Source organism: Cucurbita moschata, unplaced genomic scaffold, assembly GCF_002738365.1.
Source record: "Cucurbita moschata cultivar Rifu unplaced genomic scaffold, Cmos_1.0 Cmo_Scf00001, whole genome shotgun sequence".
Taxonomy (NCBI): Eukaryota; Viridiplantae; Streptophyta; class Magnoliopsida; order Cucurbitales; family Cucurbitaceae; genus Cucurbita; species Cucurbita moschata.
In genome coordinates this window covers 7,284,400-7,302,272 of record NW_019268517.1, presented here as the reverse complement: position 1 = coordinate 7,302,272, position 17,873 = coordinate 7,284,400, and the positions used below count along the sequence as shown (strand labels likewise).

General features: G+C 37.9%; 4 protein-coding genes and 1 long non-coding RNA gene across 10 annotated transcripts in view; 2 read left to right on the top strand and 3 right to left on the bottom strand.

The window, feature by feature from the left end:
* Nucleotides 1–753, top strand: part of LOC111454449 (protein TPX2-like) — a 5,903-nt gene extending 5,150 nt beyond the window's left edge. For 2 of the 3 annotated variants that reach the window (XM_023095946.1, XM_023095936.1), the window contains exons 16-17: nt 177–280; nt 364–753. In XM_023095946.1, the coding sequence (XP_022951714.1) occupies nt 177–280; nt 364–382 (123 nt within the window). In that variant the 3' untranslated portion in view covers nt 383–753. Of the gene's footprint in view, nt 1–176; nt 281–363 lie in introns of those variants that run through there. The other variant, XM_023095953.1, reaches the window with a different exon arrangement.
* A 145-nt stretch (nt 754–898) lies between these two features.
* On the bottom strand, nt 899–3,745 carry LOC111454438 (guard cell S-type anion channel SLAC1). Its single transcript, XM_023095925.1, has 4 exons — nt 2,972–3,745; nt 2,437–2,898; nt 2,006–2,349; nt 899–1,373 (listed from the first exon to the last, which is right to left on the bottom strand). The coding sequence occupies exons 1-4, from the start codon at nt 3,518–3,520 to the stop codon at nt 992–994; spliced, it is 1,737 nt and encodes a 578-aa protein (XP_022951693.1). The 5' UTR covers nt 3,521–3,745; the 3' UTR covers nt 899–991.
* Nucleotides 1,257–1,609, top strand: LOC111454472. Its single transcript, XR_002712429.1, has 2 exons — nt 1,257–1,348; nt 1,461–1,609. It is a non-coding gene; the product is annotated as an uncharacterized LOC111454472 (long non-coding RNA).
* Nucleotides 3,746–6,187: 2,442 nt separating the features above from the next.
* Nucleotides 6,188–7,855, bottom strand: LOC111453154 (probable sugar phosphate/phosphate translocator At1g12500). Its single transcript, XM_023094130.1, has one exon. The coding sequence runs from the start codon at nt 7,632–7,634 to the stop codon at nt 6,561–6,563; it is 1,074 nt and encodes a 357-aa protein (XP_022949898.1). The 5' UTR covers nt 7,635–7,855; the 3' UTR covers nt 6,188–6,560.
* A 767-nt stretch (nt 7,856–8,622) lies between these two features.
* LOC111448717 lies at nt 8,623–15,090 on the bottom strand. 4 transcript variants are annotated; one of them, XM_023088433.1, is made up of 7 exons: nt 15,034–15,090; nt 13,184–14,901; nt 12,920–13,070; nt 12,673–12,820; nt 12,328–12,573; nt 11,370–11,649; nt 8,623–8,892 (listed from the first exon to the last, which is right to left on the bottom strand). In XM_023088433.1, the coding sequence occupies exons 2-6, from the start codon at nt 14,850–14,852 to the stop codon at nt 11,371–11,373; spliced, it is 2,493 nt and encodes an 830-aa protein (XP_022944201.1). In that variant the 5' UTR covers nt 14,853–14,901; nt 15,034–15,090; the 3' UTR covers nt 8,623–8,892; nt 11,370. The 4 variants fall into 4 exon arrangements, 3 of the variants coding, with proteins under 3 accessions (XP_022944201.1, XP_022944209.1, XP_022944217.1); XM_023088441.1 differs by having other exon boundaries at nt 15,026–15,064; XM_023088449.1 differs by lacking the exons at nt 8,623–8,892; nt 15,034–15,090 and having other exon boundaries at nt 11,585–11,649; nt 12,328–12,439; nt 12,546–12,573; nt 13,184–15,019.
* Nucleotides 15,091–17,873: the final 2,783 nt, after the last annotated feature.

Genomic DNA, 17,873 nt, shown 5'->3' with positions numbered 1-17,873 from the left:
TTTTTTTTTTTTTTTTTTTTTTTGTTCTCTTGTACAATTTCGTTTCAATATCCTACAGTTTCGATTTTATACTGTAATATAAGGTTGCTTTTCTGGGTTCAATAAGATTCAGTATATGGCTTCACTTGTAGAGATAAAGTTTTTATATTGTCTTAAACATTAGTATTCCGTTGTAGATAACTCCATTGGTGAAAGAAGCGCCTCCATTTGCGGGAAACCAGATTTATTTGGGAAATAATGGATGCATATCTGATTCCTGCAACAGCCCGTTGACCATGAGGTATGCCGTATGCATCAGTTGTGATAGTTTTGCTAATCATCTTACCACTTAAATTATCTAAGACAATTTTTTTAACCATACAGGAATCTGGGAGTTCGCTAAGTATGTAGTGTTCTGAAAGAATGGTTTCTTTCTGCTGGGGCATCTGATTTTGGTTTCAGCCTTTAAGTAGTAATCATTACATGATAGTTGAGAACAACAGTACAGGAAAGGTTCTCGAGCTATTTTTTCTTCATAGAAATCATTTAAAGTCTGTCCATATAGTACAGGAAAGGTTGTAGGTGTCTTCGAGATTTATGATTTATCTAACCAGCTCTTTATGTTCCCCCAACTTGTATCCTAATCCAAATAAACATGCAAGTTCGCCGGATATGTACAGCCATCACTGCCCCCCTTCAGCTTCTTTGTGTACCTCCTACGTAATTGTATTGTTCGCTACTCACAAAGAATATACATACACAGCTTCATCTTCACAGTTGCATCCCTCATTGAAAACTTACTAGACTTTAGACTCTTTGAATTGCTAACCATTTATATTACTGGTAGTTCATTCATTCAATGAGCAAGTGTAGAAACTCATGATCCTGAGGAGGTTTTCATTATAGGAACTCATGTCTTCTATATTATGAACACTGCAATGAATCAAAGTCTAAATGTTACAGTACTGGTACTCTGAATGTTACACAACTTTCCTGGGAAATTAATGTGGATTTATGAACTCTTCTGACTGGTTGAGACATTTGTATAAGGAGTCTGATGCTGTTCATTCTGTGCATCAAAATCCTTGTTGTGCTTGGTAAGAGCTTGCTTTGTCCAGCGTTTTAGGTCATAAGCCTTTTTGAAGGGTCTCCTGTCCTTTATAAGTCTCCTCTTTGTGATAGCAATGGCCAGGTCATTGGGGAACAGTGTCTTCCAAACAAAAGCATGGAGGAGAGTAGAGACAAAGAGAAGGGACACCATGGTAGAGGACATGAAAGAAAGGGCAAGTGCCAGTCCTTTACTTACAACTGTAGGGACATGCTCTGCATACTTTATGGTCGCCACTGAAGCAGTTGTCATTGAAAATGTGTAAGACCACCAAGCCACTGAAAACCTGTAAAAGTTCACATGTTTTCAGGTATAATAATTGTATTGATCTGTTGTAATGCAAATTCTGATGTCTATTTTGTTTTTCATTCAGTGATGGTGTGATCCAAGGCAGTCTCTTGGGTTTGATGGACAGTGGCTGTTCACATGGGGGAAAACTACAAAAAGTACGTTCTCTGGATTCTCTATGGATATGCTTATTTTATATAATATGCATATGAAATTTCTAAAAGTAGGTTCTATGAATGCCTTCTTTTCCTAGCGAACTAAACTTATAAAATGATCAGACAATAACTTATAAAATTAAGTTTCAAATTTTTAATTGAAAATTTTGTATTTAGTTAGGAATTTGTGCAACATTAAGGATGAGATAGATCAAGAAAGAGTTGAGAAAACTCAAAAGATTAGATAGTGTTGGATGCATTTTAGTTTGAAACTTTAAAAAATTTAGAGCTTGCTAGTAGAATATCTATTTCACCTATGGGACTGGAGTCTCGCCTCGAATACGGTAAAAAAATTCCATTTAAGTTAATAAAATGAGGGAGGGAGAGGGAAGAGATTTCTCTTTATTAACTAAAACGGCGCCGGAGAAGGGGACCTTTTGGGACGAATCAAAGAAGAAAAGAAGAGAAGTGGAACCTGAATCCAGTGAAGAAGTTGATCCTTACAACAAGGGAAATATAGAGAAACAAAGCAATGAAGAAGCAAGTTCTCGACAAGCCATCAAAGTCTACATAAATGGTCTGCCAAGCGATGCTGGCGGCGGAGGGCGCTGCAATGAACATGGAGTAAACAGGGTGCAGCTCCTTCGGCAGCGCCTCACTCGTCGGCAGCCTCTGATACAATGTCACAAACACAACAAGATAGTGTGCGAACCCCACTGACCATAAGAACTTTGCTGCCTCCAACCACCCACATTTCGCCACCAGTATCGCCCCGACGAAGTTCCCGACCACCGACAGGTGCGTTGACGGGTTTGCCACCTGAAATATGAATAAAAGATTGTGAACATAAATAGATTTAGACTAGATTAAATATGCATAGCATACAAACTTAAATTACGCAGGCACCTTACACAGACGACGCTTCCCCCCGGACAGCCACTGCCCGTAAATCTTGAGCTCGAGCAAGAAGTAAGGTCCCATGAACACAAACCAGAGAGCTGGATGGAGCGGTTCCAACGTCCACCCTGGTGGGGCGCCGATGACAAGGAACATGCAGACAACCCAAGGAGCAAAGAAGAAGTTTACACGAACAGGATGGAAGTACTCTCTCTTAACAGCTTCAAAGTAGAAGATGCATTTGAGAATGTAGGTCGTTGAAACAGCGAAAAGAGCAGCCATGGCAAGGAGCCAAATGGCGAGGTTGATGAACAGGGAGACGTGAAGGAACTCAGTGGCGGGGCTGGTCGCCAGCGCCCGCCATAGCACGGCCTGGCTGCTGAGGCCGAGGCAGATACCAAAGCATCCGATCGGGAACCGAAGAAGGAATGGCCATGTCTCATCTTTTGGGAGAAGAATGTCCTCAGAGTCCTGAAATCGAAGAGATTATTTGAAGGTAATCTTAGTTGAATATAGATAGTTATTTAGAGAAAGCTTATCATACCTTGACTTGATCAAGCTCAGGGCCTCTAAGAGCAGCAAAATATCTTCCAACAGGAACACTTTTATTCACAGATTCATCCATTCCTTCAGATCTTTCATAAGTTCTTTGAGATTCCATTTCATTTCTATCATCTCTTCTCGATGCCATTACAGAATTCTGCTTACTCAGACTTGACTTTGTTCTAAAGATGCTAAAATCTCCTTTCTTCCCTTCACCAATGGTTGAATCAAACCCTCCAAAGCTTCTCCCACTCCTTGGGAGAGCCATTCTCTCAATGCCCTTCCCTTTAGATTCCCTATTCAAACCTGTCTCCAACGACATTTGTCGTCCGAAACTCCATTGTTGTGTCGGAGGTTGCGGTGGCCATAGCCGATTGTTGTGTTTCTTCATCCGCTTCTCAATGGCATCGGGCAACGCCGATGCCATTTTTGGCGGAGCGTGTTCTTCTTCTCCTTCCTCCTCCTCCTCGCCCTCTGAAGGTACTTCACGTATGTCGACGAGACGAGGGTTTGCATGAAAAATGGGAGGAGGGGTTTGTTTTTTGTCCATTTTTTCTGGTTTTTTTGAGAGAAATTTGGGAATGGGGAAGATTGTTTTGTTGTTTATATTTGTTTTTGGGTATTGATGAGGTTGTTCTTATTGTTCACAAGAACTTGGAAAAAGTGAGGATTGATGTGTTAAATCAAATTGAGACCAATACTTTGGTGAGGCTTTTAGGATGGATATCTCGTGGGAAAAGTGGTGAAGCCATTAATTATAGTTTCTTAGGTAAGTTTGTGGCCATAATTTATATAGGAAGTACGTCCGAATGTGTCGTGATTATTTAAAAAATAATCAGTGCTGAATTGATTTTGAATAAATGTTTGATCGCTTTATTACTCGTCTCAAATTCATAATTACTTGGGAGGTTTTGCAACTTAACATTCATTTGTCTTGAGAGCTTTCCACTCGTTCTCAAATATACTAAAATTAGTTCGAAGGTTTTGCAACTTGTTCTCGAACGTTAATTTGTCTCGAGGGTTTTGTGACTTGTTCTCGAATGTAAATTTGCTTATTCTCGAGATCGATCATTAACTTATTAAAAAGCCTTGAGATATTCAAATATTCAAAAGATTTTTAATTTTCGAAGTTAATAGGTCACGAGTCTTATCATCCCTTTTAAATTTTGAACTTTTTAAATGAAAGAGAGCTTCCATATTTATATAGTTTTTCACGAGCATGTGTGCAAGTACTTTAATAGCTTTTGGCCCAACTATTGGACTTGGGCCTTGTTAACTTTAGAGTCGGACTTTTGAGCCCAATTAATTTATTTATTTTTAAAACGGATATTACCTCAACTTATCTTAATGATTAGTAAAACGAAAGATAGAGAGACTAAGAATATACTACCAAATGCAAATTTTATTAAATTTGAAAAATCTATCGATCAAAATGCAACCTAAATCAAAATTCACGACCGCAAGTTAATTTTTTCTCGAATAAAATCTTTAAAGAATGTCATTTTTTCTATTATTCTAAATTCATAAGAACATAATTTTCTTACGAATATAATATTCTAAGTTGAGAGTGGAAATCAAAACATTATAAAACATTATAATTATAAAAAGGTTACGTAACGTTTAATTTGTTCTTTAATACATCATAATAATGTTCACCCTTTTTATTTTATTGTCAATAACACCATAAATCTCACTCATTAATTTTAATTTATTTTAAATTTAAAGGGTAGTAGATAAGAACAATCTTAAATTTATAATACACTAATTTTATTTATTTTGATAACATAATAATTTAAGGAAATACGATTATATAATTTTTTTAAATTGAAAATAATTATAATTTTGAATCTTTTCTTATCTTTAGAAAAAAAGAGATACTATTATAACATGCTTGGCTATAAAACATTAATCTTTCTTTATCAAAGTCACAATTTTTCATTATTATTATTATTATTTAAATAAAAAGGCATAAACCCACATGTCAATTTATCTTTATTGATGGAGACAATGCATTTTCAAAATCAAATCTCTTATTTAAAATTAATTTAAATTTTGATCCATAAATTTAGTCAAACTTCATGTATATATATATATATATATATAAAGTTGGAAACCATAATGAATCTAGCTCGGTCAAGAGGGATGTATAAAAGATTAACAATAAAGAATAAAATAGTTTATTTAACGATCAGAATAAGAAGATTTGAATTTCACGAGTCATCAAGAAGTAATCCAAGAACAAAGCAACAAGGTTAGGTCACAGTGGATTTGGTTTGTTCAAGGTTGAAGGTAGGGGTTAGGCATTGAATCATTTTCACCCATAGCATACAACAAATGATGACAGAAGATGAGAATGAAAGAGATCTCCATATCTCAAGCAACCATGCAGAATCCAAATAATTCAGTCCAATACATCATTCACATTATCCAAATCAATCATTCAGTCCAAAGATTAAGCCAAGTTCATGATTTTTCTCAACAAAGATCTATACAGAGAAGTTTACTTGCAATATACGACTTCAAGATGGATAATAATAAGCTTTAGTGTAACAACGACATTGAGTAGACCGTCACGGTGTGGATTGAAAGATCAGCATGTCCCTAATAACCACAATATACAAATTCGAAGTACTTTTGTAGCATCTCTCATACATCTAATATGTTGCTAATCGTGACTCCTTGACTCAAAAGAACACAAGTATGCGTTCTAAGAGACAGAGTAATCAGATTATGTACAAAACCCTTTTGATATTTAAAAATCTATCCATACTTTGAATGCATTTGTAGGAACCAACTGATCATAACAGCCATAAGGGTTCAACCAGAGTAAACAAGACTATTAGTACAATAATATCACTACGCTACAGAAAAATCCCAAGAACCAAAGCATTTCATTGGAAATTTCTCAAGAATTTAATTGTCCAAACCATCTATTAAGTATAAACGCAACAAAAATTGGTTGAACAAGGTACACTTACCAGGAGTCGCTTCCCCTGAAACAAGGAAATAAATAGAAAGGTGAAGAATCACAGCATGTGACAATAAAGTAGACAACCAGAAAACAGATGGTCATTTGAAATAATGGCAACAAAGTAATTAATATTGACAATATGTGATTTGGTGTGTGCTATTTTTGCCTTCACTTGGCATTCTTTGACTGAGCCTTTCTGAAACTACGCAAGTTTAACTAAGTGACAATAATTAGAGACCTTTCAGGTAACCCTTCAAGAGATTTTTTTTCAACGAAATGGAGGTAGGGAGAAGAAATTTATTTCCCTCCCCACGAAATCAAATTGAACATTATATATTTGAATCATCTGGGAAACCCAGGATGCAGCAAAAGTACACAAAGATACAGCAAGGCCAAAAGGAGAGGAAATTCACTCCCAATGATGACCACTCCAATCGAGAAGAACTCAAAGAAGAAAGGAAGAGATCAATAAGCTTTTCCTTTTCTTCCTAAATCATATACATTCCATTCTCTACTTTGAAAGATTTAGCCAGAAAAGCAATAAATCAAAGAAAATGGACGCACCCTTATTTCCATAGAGATCGATCCACATAAAGTTAATCGAGATCTTATCTTATCTTCAATGGGTTGTCACTTTGGACCTCTTCTTCGCCTCACTGTAAAGCACCACACCCATGATAGTCACAGCAAATCCTGCCATGCCCATCACCGTAACTGGGTTTCTGAAGATCAAAACAGAGACAACAGCCGCCACTGCGGCCTTTGCATTCCCAAGCACCTGCAATGTGAGCGCACTGGTGTGCTTGGTCACCAAGAAATTGGTCAAATTCACTAAATAAGCCACCGTAGCATTGCCAAGCAACAAGAATACAATAAACGAATTCCCTCGAGCTTTCTCGACAGTAATGGCAGCTACATTCCCTTCAATATAAAGGCTAAAAGGTAGCAAAATCATAGCAGCCATCGGAGCCATGTACAACAACAAATTCATAGAGTGAAGTTTCTCCGCCTCTGAGGTCAACAAAATCCCCTGAACCACAGATTTCAACGCCCGTCCAGCCGTAGAGCCAACACACACCAAAAACCCAAAGAAATGAAACAATGGCTCACTATTACTAGCCAAAACAATCCCAAACACCACAGGCAAGAGCGCAAGATAAACCTCAGCAGACTCCTTCTTACAAGTAATCAAAAAGGCAAAAATGGCAGTGAAAAACGGTGTCGTAGCACCAATGGCTTGGTTAAACGAAACCGGAAGGTAACGAAGAGACGTATTCCCACAAACAACAGAGAAGGAGAAAATGGCGCTGAGAGCAAAGATTTTAAAAAACTGTTTACGAGAAAGAATGTGCTGCAACGGAACAATCTCAAGAAAATTAATCGATATATAGCTATAAGCCGCACAGGCAAGCATATGAAGCATCGTGAGGAAGATAGGGTACCGGTAGCCATAAAAGCTCAGAAGATATTTGTTGAGAAGAAGAACGCCAATGTTGGAGAAGTACCATGAGAGTATAGTTACCACCGTCAAAACGTTCGGCGAGAGGTAGGATCCGATCGGAAAACCAGCCGCACTGTTGCGGGCGTCACTGGGCGGCGTCATTGGAATATCGATAGCCTGGTCCGCGGCGGCGGAGGCATCGAGGCGAGGGTTGCTCATTCGGCGAGTGGTCCATGTCTGAGCCTCCACCATGGCCAAAGAGGAAGAGAGAGAGAGAAGGAGCTACAAATTTCTCTCTCCAGAGAGTTGCAGGTTTTTAGAGAGAGAAAGGAAGAGCGAGATCGGATCTGGAAGATGAAGAAGAAGAAGAAGAAGGAGAGTTGAGGAAGACGATTGATAACGAAGGGGAACGTGCATTTTGGAGGGTGATATGATCGGACGGTGGAGATTCAGATTTAGGAGGAAGATAGGTATCAGCCGTTGGATTAAGGAGATGACAATTTAGAGTGTCGGTAATAGTCTCCATTTTGAAGACTTCGGCCTCACGCTTTACTACTTCGCTTAATAAATCATTTTTTTAATTTTAAATATTTTAAAATTATTTCAGAATAATTAATAAACAAATAAATATTTTTAATTTTAAAAAATATATATATTATTTAGAATAATAAGACTAATTATTCCTGAATTAAGTTATAAATTATTATTATTATTATTTTCCTTAATAGAATTAGACACTTAATAAGATTAAAAAACAAATAATTCAATTATGTTCAATAACCTTATAGTTAATATTAATTAAGCATCAATTTCAATCTTTGATTTACATAAAATCTATGTGGCACTTTAAATAGTGAATAAATATTATAGGTATATGAATTATTCATATATATATATATATATATATATGACAACTTATTAAAAATTAAAAATTAATTATTAAATTTGAATATTTGAAGAAATACAGAAACAAAAATAGTAATTTATATTATTGGTTGAAAAACATGTAATTTAATGAAAGCAATAATAATAACAATAATAATAATGAACAGCCATGTGATTCAATGTTCCTGCATTTAATATTGAATGGAAAAGCTTCAAATAGAAGGAATAATTACATTTCGATTTTTTATCCACGTAGATTAATTAAATATACGTGGAAATATTGAATTATTAAATTTAAATAATTTTTTATTTATTATTTAATAACATAAAATGTAAAGATTTAAAATTGAAGAAAGTTAACTCAAATAAATAAATAAAAGAAAATGATGCTATGAAATTAATTGTAAATATCATGGTAACAAAAGATCAGCTACAACTACAATGCATCATTCTCGTATCGATGATTGCTACCGATACCTAAACGAGTAAATGATGTGATAGCATGAGAGTAATTATGTTGGAGCTGAGTCGACGAGCTTCTTGTTTGTCATGGCTTGGTCCTTCTAGTACGGCTAGCTCTCGAAACCGTTCTCTTTTAAATAAGTTGGTCGTTCGGTGACAACACCTACGTAAATAAATACAAACACACAGTAAGATTGAGTGAAGTTACGACATCAAAACACGGGCGGGGGCGGGGTTTAGTTCTAGTTTCAGTTCTACCGACTATGAATAAATACAGAAGCAGCACAGTGATATTTCAGTAGGAGTTTCATCAACTAGTTGGAAGTCCAGCACAAGTTTGTCATCATCAGTTCATGCCATTGTATGGAAACAGGCTATAGAGTTATGAGTTATGACCATTTTTAAGTTCCCAACAGCTTGTAATTGTCTGATTTTTATCAATCCATAAGAACAACAGTCACAGTTTTCCACATATTTATATACCGTCCAGCCAGCAACCTGGAAGAGCTTCTGGAAGCTACTCATGGATTAAACTTATCCAAAAGGAAGGAGTACTCCCTAGCCGCAGGAGAAAAATAGGGAAAAAGTAATCTGTAGTTGCATCATCCTTAGAATGTGTGTGAGATCCCACGTCAGTTGGGGAGGAGAACAAAATATTCTTTATAAGGGTGTGAAACCTCTTCCTAGCAAACGCATTTTAAAAACCATGAAGGGAAACCCGAAATGGAAAGCAGCAGTGGACTTAGGTTGTTACAAATGGCATCAGAGTCAGACACCAGACGATATGTCAGCGAGGAGGCTAAGTCCCGAAAGGGGTGGATATGAGGCAGTGTGTCAGTAAGGACGCTGAGCCCCGAAGGAGAGTGGATTGGGGGGTCCCACATCGATTGGAGAAGGGAACGAGTTCCAGCGAGGACGCTGAGCCCCAAAGGAAGGTGAATTGTGAGATCCCACATTGGTTGAGGAGAACAGAATATTCTTTATAACGGTCTGGAAACCTCTTCCTAGCACACACATTATAAAAATCTTGAGGGGAACCCCGAAAGGGAAAGCTTAAAGAGGACAATACCTACTAAATTCTTCCTAGCAGTGGGCTTGAGTCGTTACAAGCAACCAAAAGGAGAGAGTCCAACGAGATTCTTTATTGTAATCTGTCCCAAATCCTAGTTATCATGTTCAGAGTTCCAGCAGTAACTCGCAAGTAGTCTTTTTGGTTGGAGATAACACAAATTCTAACACAAAGCCAGTAATCCTTTTAAATTCTGATTTACAGCCTATTTTCTAGCTTAAACCTGAGGAAACGACCAAACTACTCATCATATTTAGGAATTTTAGGTAAAGGGCAGCTGTCCTTGTTTCTTTAGGCTTACTTGATAGAGTAGATTGAGCAAATCTAAGCCTTCCACCTTTAGATATGAACACTCCATTCAACTAATTAAGCCTCGAACTTGTCCCAAAATGGGCTCCCTTTAGGATCATCCTCTGGATGAATGCCAGAGATTGTTAAAAGGCAAAAATTATACACCAGAAAAGGTAGCCCATCCACCAACTTCCTCATTTTTTGTGTTTAGGTACCTGTTTCCAAGAGGTTGATGTATAACTAAGAGGCGTTTAAGAGAATATTTAATTTTCCAGCACGCCCTTATCATTTGGGCTGAAAATAGTTGTGTCATCAGTATTATACATGATATAAAACATGTTTGATATAAAACATGTTTTATAAACTGTGTGTGAGATCCCACATCGGTTGAGGAGGAGAACGAAGCATTCTTTATAAGGATGTGGAAATCTCTCCCTAGTAGACGCATTTTAAAAATCTTGAGGGAAAGCCCGAAAGAGAAAGCCTAAAGAAGACAATATTTGCTAACAGTGGACTTGGGCTGTTACAAATAATATCATAGCCAGACACCGGGCGGTGTGCCAGCGAGAACGTTGAGTCCCGAAGGGGAGTGGACACCAAGCGGTGTACCAGCGAGGACACTAGACCCCGAATGAAGGTGGATTGGGGGGTCCCACATCAATTAGAGAGAAGAACAAGTATCAGCGAGGACACTGGACCCCCAAAGGGGATGGATTGTGAGATCCCACATCGGCTGAGAAGGAGAACGAGATGTGAAAACCTCTCCATAGTACATGCGTTTTAAAAACTTTGAGAGGAAACTCGAAAGGGAAAGCCCAAAGAGGACAATATCTTCTAGCGGTGGGCTTAAACTGTTCCAATGCGGCTCTAACCATCATGAGAACTGGAAAGAAAATGTCTAAAGAAAATGTTTCTGTTTCTAATATGGCTTTCATAAGCCCCTAGGTGGTTATGATTATTGGACTTGAAATTAGTAATTTGAGTCATCCAATAAGAATCTTCAGGTTTATAGTACTAATATTTATTTTACACCATCCGTCTTCTAAGCCTTCTAATATGTCTATGAAAACTTCGCACACAGTACACAGCTTCCAAATAAACAAAATACATGCATCTCAACCATAATTTGTTGCTTCTTTAAACAAAAATACACAGCTTCCAAATGATAAACACAACTAAGATAAAAGCATAAGGAAAATCTTATATGTACAGCATATGCAATAAACTTAACATTATTGACATGGAAGGAGAAAATCAAACCAAGAATTAAAAACTCATACCTCAAAGTCGTGCATAGGATCGAATACGGTTCAATGGGTCAACAATCCATGCAAAATTTGAAAGCCGTGTAGTTTGCTTCTCGTTGGAGTGAGCATCGGCACTCCTCGATTGTGAACAAAGATAAGATAATGATTGTAGCCATGAGACTAACAAGGGTTTGCGTGTAACATCATCAGCTTCTGAAACCAGGGAGTATAACTGATCAAGAACCATGTTTTGGCCTTCTGAGGGTAACTTGATGACCAGTTGTGCTAAATTCGTCATCAAGCTTGGGAGTACCTAAAATAGCCAGATGTAAAATCCAAACAAAAGAAAATCAGATAGAAATTCAAGTATATAAGTAATTAGTTCATCATTAACTACTAATTGAAGTACATCAAAGAAGTAAATTTGCCAGTAAGTCACCCAACATCTAATTGAATAATATCTTGCCTGCATGATTAATTTCGTGAATTAACATTTCATTTACAAGATAAGCTAATATGTTGTTCAAAGAGAAAGAATAGAAAATAAATTCAGCACTAAATGTAACTGCTCAAGCCCGGCTAGCAGAAATTGTCCGTTTTGGCCCGTTACGCATCGCCGTCAGCCTCACGGTTTTAAAATGTGTCTACCAGGGAGAGGTTTCCACACCCTTATAAGGAATGTGTCGTTCCCCTCTACAACCGATGTGGGATCTCACAATCTACCCCTCTTGGAGGCCCAGCGTCCTTGCTGGCACACCGCCGGTGTCTAGCTCTGATACCATTTGTAACAGCTCAAGCCCACTGTTAGCAGATATTGTCCGCTTTGGCCCGTTACGTATCGCCGTCAGCCTAATAGTTTTAAAAGGCGTCTACTAGGGAGAGGTTTCCACACGCTTATAAGGAATGTTTCGTTCCCCTCTCCAATCGATGTGAGATCTCACACTAAATATGGAAGAACAAGCCTCTTAAGTTATACAAAGTAGTATATTACCTGTATATCAACAAGAGAGATGAGCCGTAGAAGCATGTCTAAAATTTTCTTGGAAGGCTCCAAGTCTCCTTGCCATGTCTTCCACAGATCAGCATCATCCATGAAGTTTTCACTGCAAAGGCTTGTAGCTTTTACAGTCAAACTGTCGATACAATAAAAAATGGATGGACTTCCAGCAGGAAGATATCGAACCAAAGCTGCAACTCCTGAAGCCATACCTTCAAATGGTGTAATGCCAGGATATCCCTAAAATCATAGAAGTTGAAAACTCAACATCTAACTCAATTTATAAAGCTAAAGTTTGTTGAACAAATAAAGAAAAAAGTCTCAAGTTGAGAGTGATACTGATAAAGATCTCTCAATGTAGTAGAAAACAAGCTCCTCCTTCAACATCACTCTATTTCCATCTTCGTCGTCGTCCTTCCCTGATATGAAAGCTATAAACACCGAGTGTGAAGCTCGGGCTACTTTGGCATTTGGATGTCCCATATATCTAATCGACTTGGTAATAGGAAGTAAAATATAGTTCACGAGAAAAAATAAGAATAAAGAAAGCAGAATTCGTGAGAATGCATTCACTAGAACAGGATACAAAAACATTGTTGGAGCTACCACCTTCCTGTATACTTGGGTAGGAACACGCTCAATGCACGTTGGAATGACTCGTATATAAAACAACATACGTGCAGTTTGCACCTCATCTTCGGTCCATGTATATTGTAATTTCTGCCCAATAGAGCTATCTAAAAAACAATGAATTTCAATTTTCAAATCCTCTTAAAGCATAGAACAATATTAGCATAAGAACCCAAATAATTAATTTTCATGGCGAAGTAAAATAATTTGAAACCAATACCTGGCCCATGTGTTTGATCTTGGTATGAGGGCATTGATTCAATGAAAGAGACACAGGCAGACTCATTCTCTTGAACGCTTGCAACAACTCCTCGGATAGTATCCATATATTCGGGCATGCGAATACGCCGAAAGTATTCCATACAAGAGAATGAATCGAGTATTCTTACTGATACATCAAACTGTGTTTCCGGTGTATATTTGGAATTTAACTTTTCTTTTGTGACAGCTAATGCAAAAACTACAACCATGAGGAAAGCAGACTCTGCAATTTTTTCTATATTCTCTAGTAATTCATCCTCTCTATGACGAAGCACCAAACCGACTCGTCGGTGCCTTGAGTAGATGTCTTGACAGTAATCCCAGACAAGATTCTCTACAAATTTTTTGTCATCTTCATCAATTGAAGCATACTGACTGCAAAGAACACCAGCAATTACCCCTGCTTCCTTAAACGGAATACTATCCAGATGCTCTTTCACTAGAGTAAGCCCCAACACACCCGACTCACCAAACGAGAATTTGAGAAGTTTGGCATATAAACGCTGCAAAGGAAATATTTCAGTCAACAAAGCATAAGTAACGCAAATGAGCACAGGCGGGCGAGATGCCACAGGACCACAACGTGCTACTGCCAATGAAATACACAATAGAAGCAGGCTCCTTCCATGATCATCATTGCCTGTAATTGAAGATCCTTCCATAGTGGAAATAAAATTCTTAGCTATAGATTCTAAGCAATCCTGGGCTGAAATTCTTATTCTTGATATTGTTTCTCTTTCTGAACTACTCAACAAGGCTTTGTAAGAATTAAAAGCCCTCAATATTCCAGCAGCAGCCATAACAACAGCAAATGAAGCGTAGCTTTCTTTTGAAGATTCTAAAGCAGTTTGGCTTAAAAAATTTAATTTCTTGAATGAATGAAGACTAATCAGACCAGAAGTCACCCATTCAATCAAGTGCAAAATCATTAGCCCAGTAGAAAGATTACCAGTAGGGCTACCTATCTTACCCCAAATTCCTAATAAAGAATCTAACAGTCTAACAACATGAGCATTCAGTGATGAAGATAAAGCATAACCAATCCCAGCAAAAAATTCTGGAACTGTACCTCCAACTGATCCAATCAGTAGCCATTCTTCTTCTTCCAAGATCCTGCAAAGCAACTCCAAACAGCATAATTTGGATTTTTCAGAAGCTGAAACTACATACGAAATAGCACCAAGAATCAAAACCCCTTCCGAGATGAACAAAGGATTCTTCCTCAATCCAATTTTGGAAGAAAAAATTTGCGAGAGAACCTCAACGGATGAATCGACAAGAACTAAAGAGGGCCGGAGAGATTTTCTAACCCAGATATAAAGAATCCTCAGGAAAAGAGGATACGATTCATCAGGAAGAGATAAGTTCGGAGAAGATAGTATAGAAACAACCAGCTTAGCTTGTGGGTCAGCAACATAGAGTGACGATTGAGAGTTAACGAGAGTTTTGAGAGATTGAATGTGGCGATCATCAAACAATCGATGCTCCAAACTGCTTCTAAGCTCAGCCCATGCTTGGATAATTTCTCGAGCAGACGAGGAACTGATTTTGGAGTTAAAACCACTGCTTATACCGCTGATGCTCTTCAACCATTCTTCGAGGAAAACAGAATTCGCCTGCTTTGCCATCTTATCATTTGGAGGTACAAAAATGGCGAGCTGAGCATATGAAAGAAAGCTTAGAAGAATCAAACAAATGAATTGGAATTAGCAGAGAAGAAGATAGAATTTGTTTGTTTATGCAATCTTATTCTTATCATTGCTTCTACAAAATTGAGAAACCATTGATGAAAGGAAAATACATTGTTACCAATGAGCGCGTAGGTATCTTCCTCCACACCAGAAACAAAAATAAGAAATTTGAACCCTTTTTTTATTAAAATATATAATATATATATATTAAATTTAGGAAGAAAAAGCAAGTTTTGTTTTATTTAAAAACTTAAACAAATGTGCTAACGTGAGCATAGCGTCACGATCGCACTCTTGCAACAAAAACGGAATAGCGATTGGGTAGCACTTGTTCTTAACCTAGAGAACTCAGTCGTGTGAAGTTTGGACTTCGCGGACAATATTTGTGTATGCTCGAGTCTCGGATCACGTTTGATAGAAATATTTTTAGAAAATATGAATGAGGAAATAAGTTGAAAAAAATCAATGTTGCACGCTAAAAGCGAATAAGCAACCACCACAATTTTGATAGCATATAATCTGGGTATGAAGAATTGATAACTAATCATACTCCATACAATACATTTAAGGGTATTTTAGTCATGGGAGGTGTAGAGATGATTTTGGTGATATGAACTCTGATATTTAACACAACAAGAATAGTAAATGTCTATCTAATAGGGAAGCAAGTAAGAGAGGTTGGCCATGGACAAAACTCAATTTCTTTCAAGTGATAATCTATTTCTTTCGATTGATATGTTGGCCCAAGCTAACCAATACCACAAGACGCAACTAAACACGAACACCAGTTAGGCCTTAAGCATGTGACCCACTTCTCGAGCCAGTCTAATGTCTATACGACTTAGCCCTCTAAGTCATCTTCTCACACAACACATTGTTCGACTTCTTTGAGTCATCCACTAGACGATAGCTCAGGGTTGTCTCCACCTAGTCGATCATTTATTGCTCGACTTCATGGACTCGACAGCTCCTCGTTGGCTCATTTGACCTAAGTGACTCGACTTTGTTTCGGTTTCTAGAAGATGCAGATTGAAGATTATCTGTACCAGAAAGATCTTCACAAACCCCAGTTGGGAGTGAAGTCAAATACCATGACCACGGAGCAGTGGAAGCTCAAGCATCGACAAGCCTTAGGGCTGATCTGATTGACGCTATCCAGAAACGTGGCATTCAACATCATCAAGGAGAAGACGATGTCAAATCTATTGAAGATGTATTTGATGCGAAGATTGTTCAATCTACAAATGTCTGAAGGTGAATCTGTTGTTGATCATATGAATGAATTCAATATGATCGTAAGTCAACTGAGTTCGGTGGAAATTAATTTCAAGGATGAAATTAAAGCATTGATTTTGATGTCATCTTTACCCGAGTCGTGGGATATTGTTGTTGCCGCAATCAGCAGTTTTCGAGGATTTGATAAAGTGAATTTTGATGAAATTCGAGATATAGTTCTCAGCGAAAATATTCGCAAACGAGAAATTGGAAATTCATCTAGTAGTGCTCTCAGTGTTTACCAACAGGGAAGAAGTAAATCGAAAGGCCCAAACAAAGGGCGATCAAAATCAAAGAACTGAGAAAAATCTTCAAATAAACCAAACATAACGTGTTAGAATTGTGGAGAAAAATGTCACTTTCTGACAGATTGTACAAGACCAAAGAGGAAGCAGAATCACAAATCTGGAAGTGATGATGATCCTATAAATTCAGCAGAAGACATTGAGATGCTCTAATCCTCAGCGTGGACAGTTTAATTGAATCTTGGATTTTGGATTCTGATGCATCTTTTCATTCGTCTTCAAATAAAGAGTTGTTCCGAAATTTCAAATATGGAAATTTCGAGAAGGTGTATCTTGCCGACAACAAAGATTTTGAGATTAAAGGAAAAGGAGATGCCTACATAAAAACTTCAGCAGGAAATCAGTGGACATTAAAGGATGTTACATATATTTCTGGCCTCAAGAAAAACCTGATCTCTATTGGTCAGTTGGACAACACAGGTTATGCAACAGAGTTAGGGAAGAGTTCGTGGAAGATTACGAAGGGTGCTATGGTGGTAGCACGTGACACAAAATCTGGAACCTTATACACCACTGCAGGGTGTATGAACATAGCTGCTGTTGCTGAGAGTGCTTCAAAGTCAAGTCTATGGCACAATAGACTTGGACATATGAGCGTGAAAGGAATGAAGATGCTGGCTACGAAAGAAGTTTTAGAAGGTCTGAAATCTGTTGATGTGGGTCGTTGTGAGAATTGCGTTATGAGCAAGCAGAAACAAGTTAGCTTCACAAGGACTACCAGTGAATTGAAGAAAGTGCAGTTGAAAATTGTTCATACAGACGTGGAGCAAGGTTCCAAAACCACTAAGCAAGTGGGAGTTGAGCTTGAGTTGCAGGGAAACTCCCCTAATAATGTTGTAGCAGATACTCATGAAACTCCTAAGACTACTACTGAGGAACCAGATGTGAAGCAAGGGTCCAAGATAACGAAGCAAGTGGGAGTTGAGTTTGCATTGCAGGGAAACTCACCTAGTGATGTTGTAGCAGATACTCATGAAACTCCTGAGACTACTGTTGAGAAATCAGATGTGAAGCAAGGTTCCAAGACAACGAATCAAGTGGGAGTTGAGGTTGAGTTGCAGAAAAAATCACCTGGTGATGTTGTAGCAGATACTCAAGAAACTCCTAAGAATGTTGCACAGGAACTAGCGATAGAGCAAGTGACACTTGAACTGGTGTTGAAAAGATCATCCAGTACTATCAGAGTACCAGATATGTATGTACCTTTATTACACTATCTGTTACTGATGAAAGGGAACCAGAGCCCTTTGACGAGGCCCTATAGTTGGAGGATACAACCAAGTGGGAGCAAGCCATGGATGATGGGATGCCTAGGCTTCAAAAATGCGTTGTACTGTAGCTGAGTACGTGGCAATAGCTAAAGTTGGAAAGGAGGCGA

Coding starts and splice junctions, on each gene's coding strand:
- LOC111454438 (XM_023095925.1), bottom strand. CDS start 3,520: ATGGACAAAAAACAAACCCCTCCTCCCATTTTTCATGCAAACCCTCGT. Junction 2,899..2,971: donor CTGAGCTTGATCAAGTCAAG/GTATGATAAGCT, acceptor CTTCGATTTCAG/GACTCTGAGGACATTCTTCT. Junction 2,350..2,436: donor GGAAGCGTCGTCTGTGTAAG/GTGCCTGCGTAA, acceptor TTCATATTTCAG/GTGGCAAACCCGTCAACGCA.
- LOC111453154 (XM_023094130.1), bottom strand. CDS start 7,634: ATGGTGGAGGCTCAGACATGGACCACTCGCCGAATGAGCAACCCTCGC.
- LOC111448717 (XM_023088433.1), bottom strand. CDS start 14,852: ATGGCAAAGCAGGCGAATTCTGTTTTCCTCGAAGAATGGTTGAAGAGC. Junction 12,821..12,919: donor GTAGCTCCAACAATGTTTTT/GTATCCTGTTCT, acceptor CAAGTCGATTAG/ATATATGGGACATCCAAATG. Junction 11,650..12,327: donor TCTCTCTTGTTGATATACAG/GTAATATACTAC, acceptor TGGCTATTTTAG/GTACTCCCAAGCTTGATGAC.